General features: G+C 44.8%; 1 protein-coding gene across 4 annotated transcripts in view; it reads right to left on the bottom strand.

Annotated features, from left to right (window-relative positions):
* LOC109894505 (steroid hormone receptor ERR2) overlaps positions 1–27,755 on the bottom strand; it is a 59,145-nt gene that overhangs the window by 12,492 nt on the left and 18,898 nt on the right. For 3 of the 4 annotated variants that reach the window (XM_020488041.2, XM_020488040.2, XM_031828982.1), the window contains 4 exons: positions 25,034–25,443; positions 19,412–19,528; positions 12,311–12,421; positions 11,679–11,840 (listed from right to left, as the gene is read on the bottom strand). In XM_020488041.2, coding sequence (XP_020343630.1) covers positions 11,679–11,840; positions 12,311–12,421; positions 19,412–19,528; positions 25,034–25,430 — 787 coding nt within the window. In that variant the 5' untranslated portion in view covers positions 25,431–25,443. Of the gene's footprint in view, positions 1–11,678; positions 11,841–12,310; positions 12,422–19,411; positions 19,529–19,640; positions 19,753–25,033; positions 25,444–27,755 lie in introns of those variants that run through there. The other variant, XM_031828983.1, reaches the window with a different exon arrangement.

The following is a 27,755-nucleotide window of genomic DNA, read 5'->3' as shown; positions in this document are numbered from 1 at the left end:
GGGGGGGGGGGCTCTCGGTCCCTGCGATTGCAGAGGGTGACAGACAGACATGTGGTGGCTGTGGACAGGGAACATGCCCTCTTCCTCGCCTCTTAACCAGACACTGAAGACCATGACTGGGTTCAACAGTAGACTAATTCACTTCATGCTTCAGCTGGTTCTCTCAATGATCCCTGTCCCTGGCTAGGCACAGTATAAAATTACACCAGTTTTGTTTGTGTTTACAATAAACATAGCCACTTGAAATGGGTTCGAAAACATTGACAAGCTTGGCTGGTCTCTCTGGTTGATAAAGGCAAATCATGAATAGGATTTCACTACAATATTTTGTATAATACACATATGAAAGTTATAACACAGGAATAAATGTTTTCTTTGACAGATGATTTCCCTCAGCTTTTCCTGCTCTGCTCCCTGACTTACCTATACTGGATTTAAATACAACAATATTCCTGTCCAAACAGCCCTGTTGCAGTCTCTTACCTCTGTCCTCTAAGGTGTGAATCCTATAGATGCACACATGTAGAAATATATTTAAGTTCATCTTCGGATTCTTAGCTTGTTATTCTGGATACAACTGTAAAAAGCCAATTGGGGAGAGCCAAAATCCCCATCCTCCTTATCTCCGACAGACCCCTTCACCGAGGGAGGGGGGTGAGATGGTGGCAGATCAGGCAAGCCACACCAGTGCCGGCTGCCTCTGGGTCCACCCCTCGTCAGTTTAATCAGGGTGCCATTTCATCTGCCAGAGCAGAGGACGGCCCAAAATGAAATGCTGGAGATTTCTGTTGAGCGGGAGTTCATATTCTATTAATTTATTATTGTTTCCCTCTCCCCGAGGGCCATTAGCACGGGTCATAAAAAGAGAAGTAATTACGAGGCATGGTGGCCCCCTCCAGCTGCAGCCCCCTCATATTTCATCCTCAATCAGACTACTGAACAGACAGAGAGAGCGAGAGAGAGGGATAGAGAGAGAACAGACAGAGAGAGCGAGAGAGAGGGATAGAGAGAGAGAGATGAAGCGAGGGAGGGAGACGGAAAGAGAGAGTGAAAGGGGTGGATGGAATGAAAGAGAGAGATAGGGAGTAGATACAGAGGAAGTGAGAGATAAGGAGAAGAGAGAGGAAGAGAAACACCGAGAGATATACAGAGATACAGAGAGAGAGAGAGAGAGAGAGAGAGAGAGAGAAAGCAATAGGGGGAAAAGAGAGTCATTTTCGCTAGACAGGGGCTGCTACACTATATACAGTTGAAGTCGGAAGTTTACATACACCTTAGACAAGTACATTTAAACTCAGTTTTTCACAATTCCTGACATTTCATCCTAGTAAAAATTCCCTGTCTTAGGTCAGTTAGGATCACAACTTTATATAAAAAAATTGAAATGTCAGAATAATAGTAGAGAGAATGATTTATTTCAGCTTTTATTTCTTTCATCACATTCCCATTGGGTCATAGGTTTACATACACTCAAATAGTATTTGGTAGCATTGCCTTTAAATTGTTTAACTTGGGTCAAACAGTTTGGGTAGCCTTCCACAAGCTTCCCACAATAAGTTGGGTGAATTTTGGCCCATTCCTCCTGACAGAGCTGGTGTAACTGAGTCAGGTTTGTAGGCCTCCTTGCCTCCACGCTTTTTCAGATCTACGCACAAATTTTCTATAGGATTGAGGTCAGGGCTTTGTGATGACCACTCCAATACCTTGACTTTGTTGTCCTTCAGCCATTTTGCCACAACTTTGGAAGTATGCTTGGAGTCATTGTCCATTTGGAAGACCCATTTGCAACCAAGCTTTAACTTCCTGACTGATATCTTGAGATGTTGCTTCAATATATCCATATAATATTCCATCCTCATGATGCCATTTATTTGGTGAAGTGCACCAGTCCCTCCTGCAGCAAAGCACCCCCACAACATGATGCTGCCACCACCATGCTTCACAGTTGGGATGGTGTCTTCGGCTTGCAAGCTTGCCCCCTTTTTCCTCCAAACATAACGATGGTCATTATGGCCAAATAGTTCTATTTTTGTTTCATCAGACCAGTGGACATTTCTCCAAAAAGTATGATCTTTGTCCCCATGTGCAGTTGCAAACCACAGTCTGGCTTTTTTATGGCGGTTGTGGAGCAGTGGCTTCTTCCTTGCTGAGTGGCCTTTCAGGTTATGTCGATATAGGACTCGTTTAACTCTGGATATAGATACTTCTGTATATGTTTCCTCCAGCATCTTCACAGGATCCTTTGCTGTTGTTCCGGGATTGATTTGGACTTTTCGCACCAAAGTACGTTCATCTCTAGGAGACAGAATGCGTCTTCTTCCTGAGCGGTATGACGGCTGCGTTGTCCCATGGTGTTTATACTTGCATACTATTGTTTATACAGATGAACGTGGTACCTTCAGGCATTTGGAAACTGCTCCCAGGGATGAACCAGACTTGCTCCCAGTGATGAACCAGAGGTCTACAATTTTCTCTGTGATCTTGGCTGATTTCTTTTGATTTTCCAATGATGTCAAGCAAAGAGGCACTTAATTTGAAGGTATGCCTTGAAATACATCCACAAGTACACCTCCAATTGAGTCATATGATGCCAATTAGCCAAACAGAAGCTTCTAAAGCCATGACATCATTTTATGGAATTTTCCAAGCTGTTTAAAGGCACAGTCAACTTAGTGTATGTAAACCTCTGACCCACTGGAATTGAGAATTATGTGAATTATAAGTGAAATAATCTGTCTGTAAACAATTGTTGGAAAAATTACTTAGATGTCCTAACTGACTTGCTAAAACTATAGTTTGTTAACAAGAAATTTGTGGAGTGGTTGAAAAACGAGTTTTAATGACTACAACCTAAGTTTATGTTAAATTCCGACTTCAACTGTATATGAAGGTATGTGGACACCCCTTCAAATTAGTGGATTTGGCTATTTCTGCCACACCTGTTGCTGACAGGTGTATAAAATTGAGCACACAGCCATGCAATATCCATAAATAAACATTGGCAGTAGAATGGCCTTACTGAAGAGCTCAATGACTTTCAACGTGGCACCGTCATAGGAGCAACAACGGCTCAACCGTGAGTTCCAAACTGCCTCTGGAAGCATCGTCAGCACAATAACTGTTCGTCAGGGGTTTCATGAAATGGGTTTCCATGGCCGAGCAGCCGCACACAAGCCTAAGATCACCATGCACAATGCCAAAAGTCGGCTGGAGTGGTGTAAAGCTCGCCACCATTGGTCTCTGGAGCCGTGTAAAAGTGTTCTCTGTGGTGATGAATCACGCTTCACACAGACAAATCTGGGTTTGGCAGATTCCAGGAGAACACTACCTGCCCCAATGCATAGTGGAGGAGGAATTATGGTCTGGGGCTGTTTTTCATGAGTTGGGCTAGGCCCCTTAGTTACAGTGAAGGGAAATCTTAACTCTACAGCATACAATGACATTCTAGACAATTCTTTGCTTCCAACTTTGTGGCAACAGTTTGGGGAAGGTCCTTTCCTGTTTCAACATGCCAATGCCCCCGTGCACAAAGCAAGGTCCATACAGAAATGGTTTGTCGAGATCGGTGTGGAAGAACTTGACTGGCCTACATTAGAGCCCTGACCTCAACCCCATCAAACAACTTTGGGATGAATTGGAACGCCGACTGCAAGCCAGGCGCTCCCAACAGCAGTGCCCGACGTTACTAATGCGCTTGTGGCTGAATGGAAGCAAGTCCCAGCAGCAATGTTCCAACCTCTAGTGGAAAGTCTTCCCAGAAGAGTGGAGGCTGTTATAGCAGCAAAGGGGGGACCAACTCCACATTACTGCCCATGATTTTGGAATGAGATGCTCGACTAGCAGGTGTCCACATACTTTTGGTCATGTAGTGTACAGTATATCATGGCTGGCTATCAGAAGGACAAGCGAGCCCTGAATCATTTTGCCCAACGGCATTCTCACCTCAGCCAGTCAAGTGCCTGCCATCTACTTTGAGCAATACTGCCCTTAAAAGAGCCCCAGAGGTTCAGCTCATCTTATTCAGCTCTGTACTAAACTGACTGCTCATCTACCTAAATCAAAGCTTTTATTTCAAAAACTTTTCTCTTTTAAAACATCCCAAATCTACTACTTTTATTTCAGAGACAGATACAGTCTTATTTTTTAAACCACATTTAGTGTTTATTGCAAGAAGCTGTAATGTGTATGATATGTGCTCCTGATCAGTTATACAGTACTGTTTTAAGGTTGATTAAATACATCTGTTTGATGCAAACAGGCTGAATAGGCTGCAGCTGCCGGCCACGATTCTTCCTGAATTTACATGAAAGCGCCAGGAGGACCCAATCAATAGCTTCTTGGTAATAAATTGCTGTGCTTGACATAAATCATTTGACCTGAACCTCAGCCACACGTACAGCACACAGCTCAAGTCAGGCCGCCACAAGCCTTCACTTGTAACATATTACATAACACATTACCCAAACTACCCTGTCATAAACACTTTTACAGATACAATTCAGTACACCTTCAATTTCAGTGGTATATCCATTTCAGTACATCTTGAATTTCAACAGTGGAAAATCTATTATTTTAGATTTGTTGTGAATCATTTTTAGATACTACTGCATTGTTAGATCCTACTGCACCATTGGAGATAGGTACACAAGCATTTCACTATACCCGCAATAACACCTGCTAAATATGTGTATGTGACCAATACAATTAGATTTGATTTGATAGTCACATATAGCTGGATGATAGATAATTAATAGATTTCATCCTGTTTTGTGACTAAATGGTTCAGTAATCCACTTTTCAGGAGTGCCAGCTATCTCTACTTTTAAAATGAACACCAGACCATTGTCCAATTATAAGTAGCTGGGAATGGGTGATTTGACCAGCGGCCTGTGAAAGTTATGAGGTTGTATAACGTTAAATACAGTAATCCCCTTGTCTTAATCTGCACCCCCCCGACCCTGTGACCCCGGTTCGGGAGTATTTAGCCGTCTCAAGAGTCCCACAGCCCTCGTTTGGTGTTATATATCTCTGTTTAGCCCAAAGACCAGGAGGATTCTGACTTTAATCATTCACATAATTACACATCATTTATCTCTGCTGCCAACCAGCAACACGCCTTAATGAGGGAGGGACAGCTAATGCCTAGTTGACAATGTCTAAAGGCAAATCATCAGCTCTCTGAAAGACTTCCTCACTGCAAATTAGTAATACTATTGAAACCGTGCTGATGTTGAGCCTTTTTTACGTAATCTTACATCAAAATGTAAAATGCATTCAGACAGATTCGATGCTTGGCTTGCTGGTAACTACTCATTTAAAATTGTAAGAATTTGTAGCATTGTAACAAAACCAAATACTCCCCCTTCTCTGTTCCTGGCAGATGCCCCTTTCCTATAACCATCTCCCTCCCTGCTTCTCTCCCGCTGTCTCTCTCCCTGCTTGCCTCCCTGCCTCTCTCCCAGTCTCACTGCCTCCTTGCCTGCCTCTCTCCCTACCTGCCTCTCTCTCTCCCTCCCTGCCCCTCTCTCTCTCTCCCTCCCTGCCTTGCTCTCTCCCTCCCTACCTCATGCACTCTCACCCTCCCTGCCTGCCTCTCTCCCTAACCGTGTCTCCCTCTCTCTCTCCCTCCCTGCCTCTCCCTCTCTCTTCCTCCCTGCCTCTCTCTCTCTCTCTCCCTCCCTGCCTCTCTCTCTCTCCCTGCCTTTCTCTCCCTCTCTCCCTGCCTTTCTCTCCCTCTCTCCCTGCCTCTCTCTCTCTCCCTGCCTTTCTCTCCCTCTCTCCCTGCCTTTCTCTCCCTCTCTCCCTGCCTTTCTCTCCCTCTCTCCCTGCCTCTCTCTCTCTCCCTGCCTTTCTCTCTCTCTCTCTCTCTCTCTCTCTCTCTCTCTCTCTCTCTCTCTCTCTCTCTCTCTCTCTCTCTCTCTCTCTCTCTCTCTCTCTCTCTCTCTCTCTCTCTCTCTCTCTCTCTCTCTCCCTGTCTCTCTCTCTCTCTCTCCCTGCCTTTCTCTCCCTTCCTGCCTCTCTCTCTCTCCCTCCCTGCCTTTCTCTCTCTCTCTCTCCCTGCCTCTCTCTCTATCCCTGCCTTTCTCTCCCTTCCTGCCTGCCTCTCTCCCTCCCTGCCTCTCTCCCTACCTATGTCTCTCTATCCCTGCCTCTCTCTCCCTCCCTGCCTCTCTCTCTCCCTGCCTGCCTTTCTCTCTCTCCCTGCCTCTCTCTCTCTCCCTCCCTCCCTCCCTCCCTCCCTGCCTGCCTCCCTACCGGTGTCTCGCTATCCCTACCTCTCTCTACCTCCCTGCCTCTCTCTCCCTCCCTGCTCTCTCTCTCTCTCTCAGTCTTCCTCCTGGTCTCCATCCCTGCCTGGCCATCTGATACTCCCCCCATCTCAATCTCCCAGAAACCCACTCTGCCTGCCTGTCTGCCTCCCTGGGTTCAGCATCCACCTGATTGCTCAATCTATCTTTATCTGGTGTGTTGAAGTCTACGTCAGAGGGTAAAGTGAATATACTAAGAGCTGTCTGTTGGTGTCTATATTTAATAAAGTACACTGATGAGGTGCTGATGTATTGCCCGGCAGTATTCGCACTCTATTACAAGGATATTAAGCAGCTTGAGTGGGATCAGCCCGACAACACAGTAAGTAGATTTCACAATTTAATGACAAAAAGAAAACAGGAACCCGAAGGGGGCTGTGGGAAGGAGGGGGGTGTAGGGAGCTGACACAGATACGACAACATACAAGAGGCGTGATTTCTCCTAAACATCACCGCCTTGTTCCCCGCTAACAACTAAACATAAGCTTCATGACCAACGTAGTCTGTAAACTGAGCTAACAGGCTGCAATTAAATCAAGTAGATCACTAATAAATAACAACAAGAACCAGGACAATTCATTAGGTTGTTTGGGTCGAACTGCAATGCTAGACTTTGCTATTTCAAAAACGAAATCAGCCATTCTGGGTTTTATCAATTTGGAGAAAAAAATATATTGTACCATGAAATGTCTTACAAAACATACTAGGATATGTAGTGTGTTTCACCTATTGAAATACACTATCAATCATAGCAGGGCAGGTTTAGGTCTGTGGACTAGAAACAAACAGCAGGAGGAGAACATCCAGCACTCAGTGAACCCACAGAATCATGCCACAGAATTCCCGTCAGAAAACATTCCGACCCTGGAAGCAGAATGGGAGGTCTGACAGCAGGTGACAAACGTCTGCCTCCTCTAACAATGAGACCCTCTTATAAAAGCGGCATGCATGGCAGATTCCACATTGGGGCACGTGACATTCACACTGTGCCTGGGTTAAGTGCTGAGGGGGTAGTTTTGGAGGGGTTGGGGGTTCAGCAGGGCACCCGCCCTCTGTGACCATCACCACTCTAATGAAGGGGAACACACAGGTTATAGCCATGTGGAGACTGGCAGTATACTGAGTTCAATCCTAAACCGCGTGGACAGTGAAATGCAGCTGGGGTGGGTGGGTGGGGGGGCAGTGGGCAGCTATGTGTGTCAAAGTTTGTTAGCACCTTACGAGCAACAAGCCATCTGTCATCGTCCCCCTAACACTGACCTAAATGACCGGGCCCCAGCCCCAGTCCCAGTTAGCCCACGGCCATATTAGTCTCCTCCCTCTGCTGCTGGCTCTATCTGGAGCAGAGAGAGATGCTGGTATTCAAAGCTTCATAATGATTACTAATTAATCAAAAGTAAAGGCTGTCATTAGAGAACCTTATCCTCAGAGATGATAATAGCAAACTGTGCCAGGGAACAGCAACACCAACTTACTTCCTGATACGTAAACTCAATGTACTGACTGTACAGTCTGATTACAGTGTGTGGACTATTGACTAACAATTATTATGTCTATCTAGCTATTGTGTTAGTTAGTCCTGTGGTTGAGATCACAGGAGCCTGGTGAGGCGAGGACGACTCATAATTATGGCTGGAATGGAGTGAATGGAACGCTATTGTCACCCCTTGATCTGTTTCACCTGTCTTTGAGCTTGTCTCCACCCCCCTCCAGGTGTCGCCCATCTTACCCATTATCCCCTGTGTATTTATACCTGTGTTCTCTGTTTGTCTGATGCCAGTTTGTTTTGTTTGTGAAACCTATCAGCGTTTGTTCCCCTGCTCCTGCCTGTATCTTGCTCCTGTTTTCTAGTCCTTCCCGATTTTGGCCGTTCTGCCTTCCCTGACCCTGAGACTGCCTGCCGTTCTGTACTTTACCCCACCTTACTGGATTATTGACCCCTGCCTGCCCTGACCCTGAGACTGCCTGCCGTTCTGTACCTTACTGGATTATTGACCCCTGACACTGACCCTGAGACTGCCTGCTGTTCTCTACCTTACTGGATTATTGACCCCTGACACTGACCCTGAGACTGCCTGCCATTCTCTACCTTACTGGATTATTGACCCCTGACACTGACCCTGAGACTGCCTGCTGTTCTCTACCTTACTGGATTATTGACTCCTGCCTGCCCTGACCCTGAGACTGCCTGCCATTCTCTACTTTACTGGATTATTGACCCCTGACACTGACCCTGAGACTGCCTGCTGTTCTGTACCTTACTGGATTATTGACCCCTGACACTGACCCTGAGACTGCCTGCCATTCTCTACCTTACTGGATTATTGACCCCTGCCTGCCCTGACCCTGAGATTGCCTGCCGTTCTGTACCTTACTGGATTATTGACCCCTGACCCTGAGACTGCCTGCCGTTCTGTACCTTACTGGATTATTGACCCCTGACCCTGAGACTGCCTGCCGTTCTGGACCCCTTGACCACTGCCTGCCTTTGACTGTCGTTTGCCTGCCCCTGTTTTAGAAATACACTTTTGTTTCTTCAACACTGTCTACATCTGGGTTTTACCTAAAACGTGATAGGTATCAACCATGTGTTTGTGTCTGATACAATTCCATCCATTTCAGCCAATACTATGAGCCTGTCCTCCCCAATTCCGGTGCCACCAGCCGTCTAGGGTTGAGATCCTCAGCTACAGTATAACTGTACAATTATACTATAATGTAGTATGGTAATGTAATGTATTTCCAGCCCATAAATTAGAGGAGAGATAACACACTAAATTGATATGGGATCTTGTGAGAGAATGATACCGTTTCCGGAAGCTAATAGTACCGCTTTGCTGTTCCTTAATCATCCTCCAATTAGCCTCGGTTAGATCTACTCCATGTCAAATTACAGCACTTTTAAAACACTTTTTCAAATGTTAGCCAAGAAAAGGGGCAATGAAAAATATATTGGGAGAACTTAAGTGCCAATTTTCTTGACGTATAAATTGTTACCTTTGGAATCTGGTCATTGCCCATCTGTCAATGTCCTAATCAATGTGGCCCACTTCATAATGAACTGTTCATCTTTTTAATTCCATTGCCAAAGGCCAAAAAAATCTATCAGAATGCAATCAGCAGTTTTCTCCCTCTCTTTTCCTCATAGAGAGCGTGGATGGGGGGAGAAATATGGTCCTCTGTGCTCTGTGGCTGTGCTAGACTGCCCTGGGGTGCCATTGGTCCATAGAGTATTAGTGCATGGAGTCTGGGTCAGCCAGTGAACCATCTCTGATCAGGTTCAGCCATGTACAACTCAATTATGCAGCCATTTCATGGCTGGTGTAGAGGGAATGGCCTAATACAGAGCTCACCACAGGGAGAACAGGGGAGCTTTGGAGTTACAGTTTCAGTCTCCCTTTTCATTCTAATTTGACCATTTTATTACCACTTTTGGGGTAGGTAAAGAATCATAAAGGTTGAAAATTAGATTATAGTCCTGACACTGTGTTATCATTTTTTGAATTTAGACTCTGTAATTTAAATGTATAACCCCTGAATGCAGTAAGTCGCTGTTGTTTATATTTATCTGACTCCTATGAGTAGTCATGTAAATATAAACAAAAGGTAAGAGATGCAAATGTTGGTGTGTGGGTATACAGGCATATCAGAATGCTAATTCATCCTGCTGCAGCGTGTACAGTACAACAGTAACACTATGCAAAGCCAAGCGTTTCCACACATTTAGAAATGTCAGACAGTCTGGCTTCCGGTTGGATTTTGGGTTAAACCATCATTATGGAGTGATGAGCATTCTCATGCCTTCCATGGCAAATCCAATTAAGATTAGTCAACTATCCACTGTACAATGCAGGTTATGATAATCGGATTAACGCAGCACTTAAAAGCTTTGCCATACAGAGCATTCCAGTTAGCACGCCATATTTACTGTCCTGTATGTCAACACAGGAAGACAAAGGCCCTGACAACATGACAGTTTAATAGCCTATCGGTAATCAAACTGATTCAACTCTCATATACTTTTAAAGTTATTCAATCATTTGAAGAGAATTCTATAATATTCTCTGTATAATACTACAATCCTGCACATTGCCAGAAGTGAACAGTGGTGTTTTCTCTGTATATTGTGGCCAGAGGTAGTGTACCTGGCTGGCTTGTTTTGGCAAGGTAAATGGGATGGGACTGTGTTACTGGGTCAGTCTGATCCAGTCCTGGGTAAGCTCCTTGGTTAAACTCTCCCTCTGCTGACAATGGGCTGTACAGAACAGTCTGGTTGGGAAAGTCCTAATCTCTAGATCTGTAGCTGACAACTCCACTTCTTCTCTTCTAAGATATACCGACCACCTGTCTGTCCAGGTACAGTTGTCACACCTACATGTCCTGCACACAACCAGGAGAGGCCCAGCTGAAACTACAGCAGGCGTTCTGCAGCTGATGTCAGCGCAGACACGTCTACTATGCTGATGAGAAGACGAGGGTACAGAGAGGCTATACAACAGAGGCTGGACTGAGGGACACAGTCTTTCAGTGGGTTACCTCTATGCCCAGTGTGCTATAATGTTCTAGAGTTATCAGGGTCAACCTCAAGATCAGACAGACTCTGCTTTGGTTGCTAAAAGAGTCCTTAAACAATATGTTGACTGTCAGAATCAGGAGAAAACTCTAGAAGGGAGCAGAATGTCTGCTGACATAGAATGTGGTATTCTTAATTTAACAGCATCTCATTACCTAACACCTCGTCTATCACGATGTCTATGGAGCAGAGAAGAAACATGATTATGCCTATCAATAATTCAATTGAAGTGTGTGTGTGTGTGTGAGTGTGTGAGTGAGTGAGTGAGTGAGTGAGCTGTCTTGTTTCAGAGGGAGGGTCCTGTGCTCTGCTCTAAATCTCCCCTGTGGTTATGGCATATATTGACACCGGGGCTGTAGTCCCTCCCCATTCAGAGTAGGGATTTTAGCTGGACTCGATTGATTTGATTATTTTAAAGCTGTCTCCATTTTGCCCCTAGGTCCATGTGAGCTGCTGACTTTAATTATATGTGTTTGCATTTGTGCGCGTGCGTGTGCGTGTGTGAGTGTGTATGTGTGCATGCGCACCCATCGGAAGCAAAGGCAGGGAAATGGATGATGGGATAGAGGGTTCATTAGGGTGACTTGGTGTTGAACTACTCTAAATGGAACTAACAAGGACTAATCATGATGTCAGATTCTACCAGTTGAAATGAATGGCTGGTTCTGTATCTAAACCTCTATCACGTGCTGTTGTTTTAACTACACAGTATGTTACAGCTAATCATGAGTGAATGGTGTTCTATATCTTTCTATGGTGCTCAACTAGTGCAGTGGGCTGTAGATGGGTGGGCGTACCTGGGATATGCTTTGCCCAGCCAATGATGACCACCAGCTCCCGGTCAGCCAGGTCACACAGCGTGGTGAGGGCCTTGATGTCACTCTCAGGCATGGTGGGGTCAGGCATGGCATAGATCTTCTCTGGCTCGGCCACCAGCAGGTGGGACACTATCTTTGTGACTGACGAGGAAGCAGAGATGGTCAAAACAACAGTCAAAAGTCACATTGCTGTGATGCAAATACAGGTACTCTCAGATACAAATGTACATGCTAGGATATACAATCATTCACTCTCTCTTTCTCCCTCTAACAAGTAAACGAATGAATGGTTTAATATGGTTGATAATAAAAATTCTCCTCACATTACTCAACATTATGTGAGGATATTCCTAGGACTGCTATCCCTGAGAAGCCAGTCACTGTTTAATATCGGTCATCTGCTCTGAGATTTGTCATAACTCAGCTGATACCAGAACAATGCCTGTCTGGCCTAATATATATTCTCTAGAAGTGCTCTCCTATGGAAATACATCTATCCAGACAACAGGAGAATCTGGTGTGAATAAAATGCATCTGTCTTTAACTGAACCTGGTCTGGGGGAACGCTGTGGGAAGGGGGATGGGTAGTGAGGTAACAGAGCACTACTCACGGGGTTTTTTGGCAGGAGGGGGGAGTGTGAGGCCCAGGTACGCTGTGTTCTCTGCATCCATCCTCCTCTTGTACTTCTGTCTTCCCCCTCGCACACGGTCCAGACGCACACCTGACACATGACAAGATGCAAGGAGACCTTTGAGTAGGAAATCCAATTTCACCATTCTGACAAATAAAATGAATCAATCAATTCTACAACATAGGAATGTTATCAATAAAAATACAAATTTAACACAGTTTTAAGTAGTTCCACAATTAGTACATTGTTATTGGTAGAGAGTTACACAACATACATTTACATCTAATTCCCCAATCACACACTCAGATTCACTCATCAGATTCCGAAATGATCAAAAACAAATACTACACTATTCCTCTTGTTATATGAGGGGGCATTACGTCTGAAAGCCTGACCAAGCTGAGGTGTGTGTGTCTGCCCAGAGGAATGGCTCTGTTCTGTTGTCTGCAGGGTGAGAGAGAGTAAAGGGAGTGCCAGTGTGTCAGAGGGACTGCCGGCTGGCTCTGCGTTCCCATATGTGGTCCATGCCTGGCTGGTCTACTGTGACACTGCCGAGCCTGACGGAGCTCTAAACATATGAATATTTAATGCAGGGTCAATGATCTCACAGACTGGTCCTCTAATTATTTCGTTTTTTTGGGTGAGGTGGACGGCATACTAATGAACAACAAGGCAAGTACCGGTGAGCTCAGTGTCTAGAGGCCTCTGTGTCCAGCCATGTAGCTCCTGTAGGAGGAATGAACACACAACCACATCCACACACTGTCTGGTGTACAGTCTTATAGAATTATGACACAGATAGATAGAGGTTAGCTTTCCAATAAAGGCTCCTTATTTCACCCCTCTTTCACGGGACAGGAGTGAGGCCTTATCACTCTCTGCCACTCACAGGGGACCCGCACTGATACTGTAAATGTCACCAGCCTCATCGTAACATAAGTTATTTATTATTTCATTATTTGATAAGAGTGTTTCCATTTGGATTGTCCTTTCTATTCTATTATTTTTCAACGGAGTAAAAATATTTAATCTGCAGTGTTCCATTTATGTGATACAGGATGGTGTTTGGTGATTTCATTTAATCGTATGCAAAACATTTATGTGATACAGGATGGTGTTTGGTGATTTCATTTAATCGTATGCAAAACATTTATGTGATACAGGATGGTGTTTGGTGATTTCATTTAATCGTATGCAAAACATTTATGTTTCACGTGCATCATCCTGTTGGGGCTGCACAGGGACACGGTCCTGCACAGGGACACGGCCCTGCACAGGGACACGGCCCTGCACAGGGACACGGCCCTGCACAGGGACACGGCCCTGCACAGGGACACGGCCCTGCACAGGGACACGGCCCTGCACAGGGACACGGCCCTGCACAGGGACACGGCCCTGCACAGGGACACGGTCCTGCACAGGGACAAGGTCCTGCACAGGGACAAGGTCCTGCACAGGGACAAGGTCCTGCACAGGGACAAGGTCCTGCACAGGGACAAGGTCCTGCACAGGGACAAGGTCCTGCACAGGGACACGGTCCTGCACAGGGACACGGTCCTGCACAGGGACACGGTCCTGCACAGGGACAAATCAAATCAAATCAAATTTATTTGTCACATACACATGGTTAGCACGGTCCTGCACACTGCTGAATGTGCCTGATGGATCTTTACCCTGTATAGCAAATGTCTATCTATTTCCCCATTATGTATAACCTAAACACCCCTAAACAAATGGATGCTAAACCAGATTTGATCAGAGGTATTATCCTGTAGTGTATGTATGGTCTAGCTGGTGGAGGAGATTTATTTGTCAGCACACCAAGTGCCCTCTGCTAACATCACTGACAGGGAGAGGACTTGCTTGATGATTTCATCACTTTATAACTACAAAGACAGTGTCATAGCTGGGTATTGTGTGACCACTGCAAATGAGGCTAATACAATTTCCCCCTCAGCCTGTACTCTCTTGGAGGATGGGTTTGGATGTCCCTATGTACAGTGATTAGAGGTCGATGGAGGGAACAGACAGTGGGGATGGATGGGGAGCAAAAAGGAGATGATTTAGTATGTAAATAATAGCCTTCATTCAATAGAGAGGACTGAAACGATGGATTATGAAAACGGTCATTTTCACCCCTTCCATTGAGTGAACCATACCCCCTTCTCCCAAACTAGACTCTATGCATGGGTAGCTATAGCAAACAGGATTATCGTGTAGGAATAGAATAAGGAGATTTTATTCGACTTATATAAATTATTTGATTCCCTAGAAACACATCTGATTAGGATTGTCTTTAAATTTCCTGACACTGTCAACCTACTAACCTAATTACCCACAATTCCCAGAAGAGACCCATCCTTCTCAGCAAACACTGGGGGATCATCTGACAGCTGCCACATTAGCGAACATCACAAATTCCTCATTCCCCAATTTACATCTTTCATATGTAGCATGTAAAAATAGTGTCAAAGTATATTTGACCAGTAAATCTATTCAGGGACGAGGCCTCGAGTATGAACCCATGACAAGACGGACTCCTATGTCACCAAGTTGGTGCTGGCTAGGTTTAAGTGCTTAGTTAGGAGGGTTACGATTCAGATTTATCTGGTTGTACTATAGGAGTGGAAAATACCAGCGATAATTGTGATGTCACCATATTCTAGAGTTTCTCTGGGCTCTCCTGAGGAGCTCAGATACAGCCAGGTGGTATGAATGTACCGTAGCCTATGAGCTGTCCCGTGGTTTTGGGCTGGGCTGGCTGGTGAGTCATGTGGCTGTATGTGTCAGCCAGCGTAAAGCCACAGTGACGAGGAGTCCCAGGTACATGGGTGCCTCTTGTAATTAGAGCTTTCCCGGTCATAATTACCAGATGCTGACAGGAATTAAAGCTTGGCACTAACCTGTCTCATTTTACAGTCAAACAGGACCATACAGGCAGGGAGGACAGGGAGAGAATGAGACAGAGAGCAAGGGATTGTGAGAGAGAGAGAGAGAGAGAAGTAGACCAGTTCTTTCCATGTGTCTGAGAAACTCACAGAGGCCTTGGTCAAGCCTATGTGTCACTTCGGTGAGCCATGGACCAAGCTTTGGATTGTTTGTTTGTGTCCGGTGCATCGGTACTGCATGTATTTGTGTGTATGTGTCTGTGTGTATGTGTCTGTGTGTATGTGTCTGTGTGTATGTGTCTGTGTGTATGTGTCTGTGTGTATGTGTCTGTGTGTATGTGTCTGTGTGTATGTGTCTGTGTGTATGTAAATGTGTCTGTCTATATGTGAATGTGTGCGTGAAGAGGGGTGAGTTCTGCCTCATCACCTCTGTGTTTAACGGCCTGCACCATCACCCTGTGTTTGGGTAAAGGGAGGGTGATTGTGGCTGGTTATCTCGGGTGTCAGCTCAAAGCAGGGTGTAGGGGTAAAGGGGTAAAGGTCTTTTGGCCAAGGCGGCTGGCATTTGTGCACAGATTAGCGGCGGGCTAGGGGCGGGGGCTGGGGCCAGCTGACCTAGGGCTCCGCTTTCTCTCCAAAAACAATAATAATCCCACTCAGAGCTCACTCCTACAAAAGGGCCTGTCTTCCCTCACTTTGTGTGGCCGGCCGTAGTAGGGGCCCTTATTTTGAGCCCGTCACCTGTTCTGGATGTCTCTCCCTAGAGAAAGTGTCAGGATGTCTGGGATGGTTGGCAGTGCCAAGGGGGGCTTAGGCGGACCCTATTTTAGCTGGGAAAATCAGAAGGCCACATGGCGAGGCATGGTGAACCCTGCCTTTCAAGGCAGCCACCCTGCTAAACCCCCGTCAGCACTATTTCAAAGAGCCCCTGTTGCCAGCTTTGCATGCTTGTAAGCGTGTTGCAGCATTTTTAATCACGAGTGGTGATGAGCGAGGGCAGCGGAAAAATGGTCACACGATGGCCCTCCTATCCCTATCTGCTGATTGGTCTGCTCTCATCACATGCTCTGCCCACCTGCCGATAGCGTAGTGGAACTATCTAACCGTATTGCAGTAACATCAAACTGGGTTCACTCCCCACTCAAGATGCAGGCTCCATATGAAGGCCAAGTTATACTTGGGCTGTTTGAAACATCTCACATTGCATGTTCATTCTTTTAATAGGTTCTTATGGAACCAAACAATTGAATCCCCATTTCCTGAAGCACACATTCAGTGGCTGTCTGTGTACATGTCTTACTTATGTGTTGGTGTGAATCCATTTTTATGTGCATGCATGTATGTGGCTTGTGTGTATGTACTTTATGTAGTAGTAAGGATGATAGGGGTGCTCTTGTGGGATGTGGTTGTTCTATCGCGTGTCTTCTAATCAGAGTGATATACAGGAAGGTTTATTGTGTATCAGCCTCTTTCACCCTCCTTTAAAAAACATGTCTGTTGTGCTCTCACCTGTCAGCCCAGGGAACATAACAAGATAGAGCCTATTACTGAGAGGTGGCACAGCGGTACTGTAGCGTGGGAGTGTGTGTCGTGTGTGTATGTGTCTGTTTGTGTGTGTGTGTGTCTGCATGTGTGTGTGTCAGTGTGTGCGGGGGCATCTGTCACTGAATTATGTCAATGTAATCTCTCAATAGTATCTGTTCCTCTTTCTCTCTCTCTCAGCTCTGATCCCCCTCCATTGATCAGAGGAGAAACCTGTAGCCCCTGACATTTGATTCTTCTATTGATCACTTCCTCTTTTATACAGTCGGGGGAAAGTAGAGCGATTCAACTCAAGTCTCTGGCAGATCCCCTTTAAGCGGACTGCTGATCTTTGGAGATCACTTCCCTTACACTTCCCTTAAGACGTCTACAGAGATAAACTGGAGCCTTTTCCAATGGACTAAAAACATGCACTAATTCCTTACCATGTACTCGCTTAATCAGTAGGGGAGGTAAAGCCTTGAAATGCCTTGCTTTGAAAGGTATTAACTATTTAACCTTAACATGGGCACTGAGGGAAAAAAGTAATTCCTTTGCACTTCCAAGATGTCCCTGAATGTCTTGAAATTCAGTTATATCATGGCCGGTGTGGCTAAGAGCGCTAAATGACTAAAATGTGAACCTTTAAAAAGAGATGTTAGGTTTGTTGTGATGCATTAAAATGTACTGTAGTTCTATAGAGCGTCTGATGTTAGGAAACTGCATTACACCTTTAGTAGAGCTATAAAGTTATAATTAATATTTTATTTTTTCTTGAGTGAATGACCTTTCTGCAGTAATGAACTCCAGAGGGGTTGCTTTAGTCACATGAGCATTGACCATCTCCAGCCCCTGAGCCTGGACATGGCGTTGAGCCGATGGCTTCGTAGAGCTTAGACTAGCATCTCCTCCAGTCCCTAGTTCCCGTGACCAGATTCATTGGTTTCACACTCACGCACGCCGCCGTAAGACGCCTGACCTTGATCTAAGGAGAAGATAGCGTGTGGCGTGCATTAAGATGCATTTCACATTTCTCTGTTAATTTGGGAAATGTATTTACTTCTTTTGATTGTGTTTGAAAAGCGTCACTGGAGGTGGGAGAGAGGAGGGTGACCTGGTTCCTGAAGGACTTCACAGAGCCAGAGGTAATCTCTACCGCCATTCTAATATGTGGTGAAACCCACTCTGTAAAAATTAGCGTAGTTTTCAATCTGTGGATATGCTGAATATACAGAAGTATGCATTAGAACGCTGGACTAAGTCTCTCTCTGCATATTTGATCTCTACACTCTCTCTATACTATCTCCTACTTTGACCCGACACTGGCCAGGCATTTATGACCATCACTACATATTTTGTAGTCTCTTATTCCCCCAGATGATATATTGGCATTAATTTTTCATCAGATAGTAAAGCGCTGAACCTGTCTTTCTGGCCCAGTCTCTTTATCTTGCTTCATGCAGTACGGAGATTATGTTACAAACCAGAGATCTATATAGACTAATATGCCGCTGGAGTTGGAGATGGGATAGGATGTACTATACATTCTCTGGTGAATTAAGGGAGAGGTGGTTGGGGAAGCAGTTGGGTATACCGCATGTCATGTTGACGAGGGTACCAAAAATAACATGAAAATGGTTGTACTTAGTTAACAACATATTTTAAGGGATTGTAATTAGGCTACTGCTATGGAGTATAAAATGAGAGTATAAAATGACTAATCATGTTGTGTTCTTCTGCCACTGTAATAGAGAATATCTCCCTCTGAGTCTTCTCTTCACGTCTACCCTGTAGTACAGTGGCAGTGGAGGGATAATCATGTTGTGTTCTTCTGCCACTGTAATAGAGAATATCTCCCTCTGAGTCTTTTCTTCACGTCTACCCTGTAGTACAGTGGCAGTGGAGGGATAATCATGCTTAGTCAAACATAAGCACCACTTGACCTATTCTCACCAGCGCTCGCGGAAAGTAAGACATAAAGAGCATGTTTCCTTAAAGAGCTCTTCCCAGCGGGCAGCTAAATAAATATGACAGCACCTCCCCATTCCCCAGCCACGCTGCTCTCATTATTCATGTGTTGGGGCTGTTTGGAGAGACCAACAAGTGAGGAGGGGAGGGGAATAAAGGAGCAGTAATGCATGGGAAGGGGGCCTGGTTGGTAGGGGGCTAGGGCCTCCCCCAGAAGGAGCAGCCCAGCCTGGGGTCTCAGGGGGCCTGGCAGGGGGTAAGAAACCTGGCCGGAGAAATCCATCCGCAGCATTTTTAATTGTCACTGAATTCCCAGTTGGGGTGACTTTATAAAATCATCCACAAGAAGAGAGCTGAGATGTTCGGAAAACATTTAGCGGATCAATATGCTGGGGAGAGCTGAGACTAGCCGGAGTGTGTGCTCAGGGACCCAGCAGAAGCCTTTCCAGTCGGAATACTGTTACATTTCTATTACTCAGACAGCAGGATCGACCTATTCAGCATATTTCTGTCCCCAGCTCAGCTGCACATGATTTACTGCTGTGTTGGTAGGGGGAGGACAGAACAGACCAGGGACTCAGATCAGTTGTCTGGCCACTGCTGCGAATTTTGAGATTATTTTAATTAACATAAAGAGAGTGATACCAAGACAAACAGACAGATGGACAGACAGACAGACAGACACTTGCAGAGATCTACTTGCCTTCCTTGAGCATCCCCACTTTGAGACACTTCATAAAGCGGCAGGCTTGACATGACTTGCGTCTCCGTTTTGTGATCTCACACTCGTTTGTGGCAGGACAGCTGTATTCTATGTTGCCTGAGAAGGACAAGAAATATGAGTCAGCCTTAACCTGATCCCTCTTTATAACGCAGTGTATCTTCCTATTGAGTTATAGGCAAAGGAAAAGCAAAAGGTTAAATGTTTTTACCTTTTTTCTCTCCTTTTTTACATGTAGAATAAAAGTAAGCATAAAAGTAAGGATACAATACACATTTTAGGACATTGTCATTCACATTGTACGAGGCAGTGTGTACTCTAGGTTAAAACCCCAAAACAGTTACTGTATATCACACAGGATTCTATGGTCTATAAAAATCAGTTTGTGCAGACCAGACATTGGGCATCAGCATTTGTTAATCATCTCCTGGGCAACAATCCATTATAGTAGTGTGTCTGAGGTGAGATGAGGTGACCTCCAGGGAACAAGGTAACTTCCAGAGGTGGGGGTGAAGAAGGAGGGAGGGATGGAGAGGAGACCTCCAGTACTCCTCATGGACCCCTTCATAAATGCACCCTTGCCCCTTGCTAAATTGTTCTCATTAATTCTGAGCATGTCTCCTTCAGGCCCCTGGAGCAGCCAACCATCCAGCCTGCATCCCGCTTCCCTTCAGAGGGGCTGGCCGCCCTGCCGCCTCAATAGCAGGGGAGAGAGCCGGATACACGGCCCCCGGCCACTTTACATAATGCTCCAGGAGCCCCAAACCTGTTGTTACCGCTGTTGCCATTGTTGACTATTTACATAGTGTACAGGCAAGAGGCCTTATGCATTATTCACATCCAGTACTACAGCGTCTGATACCGGGACAACACAATGAAAAAGAGTTTCACTTCTACTCAATAAAAGAGATGTTTCTGCCTGTGCTGTAGCACTAGCAATAGAAAGGAAGGACAGGATAAACGATGGCATTCTCCTTGTGTCCGATTCCCTACATTTTGACTGTCGTCAAGGTTTTCAATGAAGGCTTTCAAAATCATATCAAGCTACTCGAGGTCCTGAATTAGAATCATTCCTTGTCCACCATGAATGGAAGAACAGAGAAGCACATTCTGAGACACAACACTTGTTTTATCATTGATGTTTTCTTATGTGCATTCTTAAGCTTGGATTCTTTATTTATCTACCACAAAGCCATGTTATCTACTCAACTATTATCTATTCAATGCTGTGTACAGTTCATTTTCCATTTAGAAGGATTAACCTTGATGACTTCAATATAGACTGACATAGGCCTATATACAGTATTATCCTGTCTAACTGCACACAGACTGTGCTCCAGCAGCTCTCCTGCCTCTAGATAAACAGCCATACACAGGCACATTGGGATTCCATCTCAACACAGCCAACCTGCTTTTCTCTCCACACTGACCCTCGCTCAGAGTTTTCTAAAGAGAGAGAGAGAGAGAGAGAGTAAGAGCTGTATAACATTCCAGTGGGGTTCCCCCTTCAACCCTCCAACCCCCTTTAACAACTTATGCAATTATGTTAATGATATTGGACAGATCAAGTGGAGGGTCCCAAGATGTATTAAATCATTAGAAATGGTTCTGTATCTGGGTTAGAAATCATCATGCTAATTCCTCTCATCTCTTTGGAATTGAGGTAAATAAATGTGTGAGAAAAGGGAGATGATGTGGTATGTCTCTCTTCCTGTTGTGTCTGTTGTCATAGCACAACCATACCATAATAATAAGCCCATCTATTTCCCATCTGTTGCCAGGAGGCAATCATCAGAGTAGCCGACTCTGGAATCTGTATATAGCCTCGTTGTATATAGCCTCGTTATTGTTATTCTTATTGTGTTACTTTTTATTATAACTTTTCATTTTAGCCTACTTGGTAAATATTTTCTTCTTCTTGAACTGTACTGTTGGTTAAGGGCTTGTAAGTAAGCATTTCACGGCAAAGTCTACACTTGTTGTATTTGGCACATGTGGCAAATAGTTTTTGATTTGATTTGAAACAGAGACCATGCACAAACAACCATACTCATTAAACCCAAACACACACACAGGCATACTCATTAAACCCAAACACACACACAGGCATACTCTCTCATATACACTAAAAGGACAGTGTGCATAGACCAATATACACTGAGTGTACAAAGCAGTTGTACAAAGATCTTTCCATGACAGACTGACCAGGTGAATCCTGGCTATGACCCCTTATTGATGTCACTTGTTAAATCCACTTCAATCAGTGTAGATGAAGGGGAGGGGACAGGTTAAAGAATGATTTTTAAGCCTTGTGTATATGTGCCATTCAGAGGGTGAATGGGAAGACAAAATATTTAAGTGCCTTTGAACAGGGCATGGTAGTAGGTGCCAGGCACACCGGTTTGAGTGTGTCAAGAACTGCAATGCTGCTGGGTTTTTCACCCTCAACAGTTTCCAGTGTGTATCAAGAATGGTCCACCACCCAAAGGACATCCAGACAACTTGACATAACTGTGGGAAGCATTGGAGTCAACATGGGCCAGCATCCCTGTGGAACACTTTCAACACCTTGTAGAGTCCATGTCCCGACGAATTGAGGCTGTTCTGAGGGCAAAATAGGGGGTGCAACTAAATATTAGGATGTTTTGTATTTATATATAAAAATACATGATTGGTTCACCTTTATTGGCGTTTATAGCTCAAGGACTGATCCTCAGACAAATGTCTATTTATACAGCCAGTCAGTCAAGCATTGGAGGAGTTAATATATACCCTGAACTAGAATGCAGGGTTCATCTCTGGTTTCAAAGGTTACAGTATTAAACAAATAACATAAAAATCTGAGAAGGAAAGAAGAAAAAAATGATTTTCTTCTCTCGATATTTATCTGTCTCAATTTATTTTATGGCTTTTCAGGACCTGTGCCAGGGCAGTGAGGGAAAGTCAGGTCCTGTAAGTAAATTATAGTAAAATCGCAGGTATTTCTCATCAAAATCTAAACTGACTTTTACAGGCTTACTGTCAAGGTCTATTACTTCATATAAAAAAGAGGGCCACTGAGTTCAGTTGGTTTTCAAGCAATTTTATACTTGTGTTCAAAATGAGAGAAAAATAAGGTTCAATAAGAGATCGATGCTTTTGATTGGCAGAGCACGCGAGGTGCGGCACAGGCCTGTGATTAGGGAGCTATGAGAATAGGAGTTTGTCTGGGATGGATGGTGATCTAGGTTGACATTAATTTGGGCCTCGAGAATGACTAATGTAACTATCTCCATGTAAGAGTTCAGGGGGCTTTTCACTGAATGACTAGGTGACAGAAGATGGATTTGCCATTCTGTCCTGTTGAAGAGGTAGGGGCAGCAGGTCTCTTTTACAGCAGTGGAACATCAGGAAGTAAAGGAGAGAAGAGAAGTTAAGAATAGGCAATGCTAAATGAATCCAGGAACCCCAGGTAGAGAAACCGAGATTTCTGGAAAATATTCAACACAGACAGTCAACTGTGTGGTCACTATCGTCTCACATTTCATTATGTGCTAAAAATGTCACGGAAAAAAGTCCATCAGCTTTAGTGTTATTGCTTAAAAACAATGCGATGAATGTGTGTAAAAGACACATCTTCTGTGTTGTTCTCATTAAGGGACGTCATCTCACACCCTCCACCCTGGATAGACAGCCTCGTTATTTCTTTAATTAATCAGGTCTCATCTACTGCAACCTCTTCTTCATCCAAGGGCTTTATGTCCCACTGTTTACTGCTCCCTCTATTCCTCCTTCAGTCATCCTGTGTGGTTTTTATTAATTCAGAAGCTTTCACCCCCTCCTCATCCCCCTCTTAAAAAGTCCCATGGTCCTCGTCCCTGTCCTCTTCTGCCTGGACTGGTACCCCTGTCTGATTATTATGCCATTAAGCTTTCCTCTCCTCCTCTGAAAGAGCGCTCGGGTCCCTCTCCAATCTAAAGAAATCCTAGGGTTTTTTCTCCCTCCTTTCCCTGAAATTACCCAGCGTGCGACGCGTGCCTGAGTTTCTAATTGGCCCTGCAGTCCCTGGAGACGGCCCCCTCCCTTCCTCCTAATGAAAAGCCTCGGCCTTAATTACACTTTCCAAACGCTGATTGTTATTGACAAAACTCCTGTGGCTCGGACAAACGACGGCAGATTAGTTCCATTACAGGCAGCCCTCCAAGAGGAGAAAGAGAGGAATTTCAAATCGACAATGTAAAGTGAGGGAGGGAAAAAAGGGAACTATTTCCATTTTTCTTTTCATGTACCAGGCTATTGCTCCACTTAAGACTTCTCTTTCTTTACAGATTGCTCTTTTCTGTTCTATTGTGTGTCACTGTCAATGGTTTGTAGCGAGGGGACAAAAGCGCAGTTATGTTACTTGAGAGAAAATGATCATCTTATATCAATAGACAGGATAGCTGATGGCAGCATGGGTAAACAGCAGGATTTGGCCTAATGCTTTTGTTTGACTGCAAAGATACATAGACTGTTTAAAGCTGATAGGATTTGGGATGTTCAAAATCAACACCTACTAGACAGCCTGCACTCGATAACCTGGGCACAATAATGGCATTTTGTGGACAATTCTGTGGACAATTTGTGGACAAGGACGTAAATTGAGACATACAGACTATTATTTTTACAGAACATATTTGAGGTATAAAACAATTATACAAAATAAAGAAATAAAAGTTTAAATTAATTTGTCTCCTTTACAAGATAAATATTTTTACTTTACTGCATGCCATTACTGTAGCTGAATAGTTCAATATTTGCCTCCTGCATTTTTCCTTTTAATTTCTCAGATTCTTAAACAGACTTAAGCAGGGGCAGCTGTGCATGTTCAGCAGTGATTTTCCCTGGCTCAATAATATCTCCCTCCGTACCGTAGGTCCCAATGATTAATGTAGGACAGAGCACACAGAGAGACACACAGTGGGGGGCCTGTCATTGCCTCTCTAATGGGAACCTGTGATACATCATACCATGCAGATCTGCACCACTCACACCCTATTCCCTAGGTGCACGCACACACACACGCACACACGCACGCACACACACACACATATAGTCAATCTCCTGCTTTGGACCCCCCACAGGCATCTGGGCACACAACACAACCACTCTCCACCAAACCTGATCCCTGATGATGATGTCACCACCACTGCCCCCTACCTAGCCTGACCCCAGCTGATGATGTCATTGCGAGCGGCTCTGGCTAGTGGCCTGTCCTGTGTGTGGCTGTCCATTGTGTATGCAGCGCCCGAGGAAATGTGTTGCCTCATACTGTGCTGCATTGCATGTAATTTCCCTCACTATTAAGTTACCCTGGGTGTTTTACCAATGCTGGCAATCCATAGCAGCACAACTGGAGTCACCGGCCTTGAAAAATATACCTTTTCCCAGGGAGATAAATGGAAAATAATGTAGATGAACACAGCTACATGCAACAACTCAGCATGTTCTGTCGAACAACAAGATAGTGGTTTAGGGCAGTAGGTAATTGTGTTAGGAGGAGGGGTGGTAAAACGCTGTATGGAGTGTCTGCGTGTGTAGTAGGGCAGATCCCTTGTGTGTCTGTAGGGAGCGGGAGGGAAATACCTTGTATTGTCCTTTTAAAGAAGGCTTTGCAGGCCTCACAAGAGGCCACGCCATAGTGATACCCAGAGGCTATATCTCCACAGACCAGGCACAGCCTCTTGGGGATGGAGTTCAACATGTATTCGCACTTAATGGGTGAGTCCTCCATGATGGTGCTGGAGCAGTCGTCGTAGCGCTTGCGGCAGGGGCCGGCGCCCAGCCCGCCGGGCGTAAACATGGGCGGAGAGTCCAGGCCGTTGGAGTGGCTGTTCATGGCGCTGACATAGCCGCCGCTGGCGTCCGAGTTGCCGCTTGGGCTGTGGTGGCTGACCGTGTCGATGACTGAGGAGGGGCTGGACGGCTCCGTCTTGATGTAGGACCCGCAGCTGGAGGGAAGGTGCCGGTCATCAACAGCCATTCTATTCAGCAGCCTGGAGAAGGGGAGAGAGGGGAGGGGAGAGAGGTGAGAGAAACATGACCATTAGCATGGCCTTTTAGACTACAGACATTAAAAGTTTCAGATCGACTGGTGCTACCCACAAAACTCAAATCTATACATTGCCTAACGATACCATGACAGCTATAGAGAGAAAACACATCTTTGCACAATTTCAGTGTGAAAACTCTGTAGGCTACTGTTCACACAGAACAATTCACTCCAAAGAGAAGGACTTCTTCCATATCAGCACACATTCAGTGACACTTCTGCTGCTCTCTTTTATTCAGATCTCTCTCTCCCCCTCTGTCTCATCCTCACCACAGTGTTTCCTAACCCTCATCATGAACCAGCCAACCAGGTGGGAGGATACTAAGAGCTTCATTAGCTCCACATGCCACCAGCCATGAGAGAGAGAGAACACACAGGTGAAATAAACACACAACACCGACCACACTTGTTAACACAGGAACGCAGTCAACAGGGAGGACTGCATTCCTGGGACCCATATTTTAGACTGGAGCCAGAGTACAGAGAACATACCGGGAGCAGTCTCCTTGAGTCAGCAGGCAGGCAACAAAAAAAATAAGGATATTGACTTTGTTCACTGTCTGGTTAATAACAGCATCTCATCTGATGTATTGCCTGCCGTGACTGAAATAAATTGCAACCTCTAGCTGTGTCGATACAATGCAACTAACCCTAAAACAGCTCTTTGTCCATACAAATGTATTTCTGTCGCCACCGCATTTAAAGCGGATTCTTCTAACCTGGTCTTTTCCTGGACAAACAGAGGGAATTGAGGAGATAGAGCGCTATGAGAGACAACCTCTATGCTTTCTAAAGGTTGTGTGGACACAGTGACCCATCAGGGTCGTGGCAGGGTCACACACACACACACACACACCTCTGCATTAGGCACCACTGACAAGGTGAAAGGTCATCTGCACTCGCCCACATTAATGAAATTGAGCCTTGCGAGGCCTATGCAAATGCAGACATCGGCGTTCATGGTTGATGGCAGCTAGACAGCCTAAGTTCTGCTTTAGTACATTAGTTATATTAATATGTTGCCAACTAATGGTAATGTTTCCATAGTTGACATGTCAGTTTCCCATCAGCAGTGCAAGAAGAGAGGGGATACTCTCTACCAGTATGCCTAACGTCACCATCAGGATCTATCCGACACATGGTTGGCCGTCTCAGAATGCAGAGAGGGTGAGACAGAGACCTTTTCCATATCCCCATCGGACAGCTAGAGAAGGGCCGGGCCAGCCGGGATAGCTGTCTCTCTCTCTCTGGTTGATTTAATTGTAAGGGTGGGTGACAGTACGGTTCAGGCCCAGAGGTCAGAGGGTCAACCTTATTTTCTCACCCTGGCTTCATGGGCCCGTGGAGATGGGGGTCAGCATGTCAAATTAAATCTAATTCCCGGGTTCCCCTCCCTCCTGTCATGTATATTCATTGGAGGTCCAGATGCCCACCACCTCTGGAAATTCACAAAAAGGTTAACTGCTAAAATAAATAATAAAAAATGCCCCCTGTTAAAACCGTTGACCTTGTGGAATAAGTCCTTCGGCTGAACACTCCGGGAATTTCTTTCAATATAGAGCGTACATAATATAAAACCCATAACCACACTTTTTACTAGGTATCATGTGACTCTATTTACAGTATTTCTCACAGTAACTATAAAACCAAGTTGGACAATACCTACCAAAAACGAGGTAAAAGTAAAGCCAAAGACGTTTGAAGGTTTTTTTCTCTCTTCGTGTTTTAAGGAATATTTATATCTCAAACAGATGACTCTATGTACTCTTACAAAGTGAGAGCAAAACAAGAAAATAACAAGATAATGAAATAAAAAGCTCCATTCCCTTGATGCTTTTTAACGTAATGTCGCTGTTTAAATAACTCATGCGGATTGCATCCACATAAATGAATGAAAGGAGCCTCTACTCATCTGCTTTAAGTTCTCTGTTTTTGATAGCTTTGTGCACCTGTATAATAGGTCACATGCACTCGGCTTATTAAAGGCAATATATTTAAAATGGCAGCATGCGGGATGGTTCCATTTAGCTTTTATTTCACAAATTCAGAGTAAGCTTAACCCCAGTTCAAAGGTCACCTCCAGGGTGACACTTAGCATAATTGCATAAGTGTCTTAACTGTTTCCCCTCAAGCTCTATGTGGTCATTTATAATACATGTTCTGGCTAGAATCTCCTTAACTCATTCCGCATTGACACATTATGCTACCGCTGTGCTTATATTTTTAACAAGGCTGCTTATATTGATTAATGACATT

The sequence above is a fragment of the Oncorhynchus kisutch genome, linkage group LG7 (genome assembly GCF_002021735.2).
Source record: "Oncorhynchus kisutch isolate 150728-3 linkage group LG7, Okis_V2, whole genome shotgun sequence".
Taxonomy (NCBI): Eukaryota; Metazoa; Chordata; class Actinopteri; order Salmoniformes; family Salmonidae; genus Oncorhynchus; species Oncorhynchus kisutch.
Note: the sequence above shows the minus strand (reverse complement) of the source record. Positions and strands in the feature narration are given on the sequence as shown.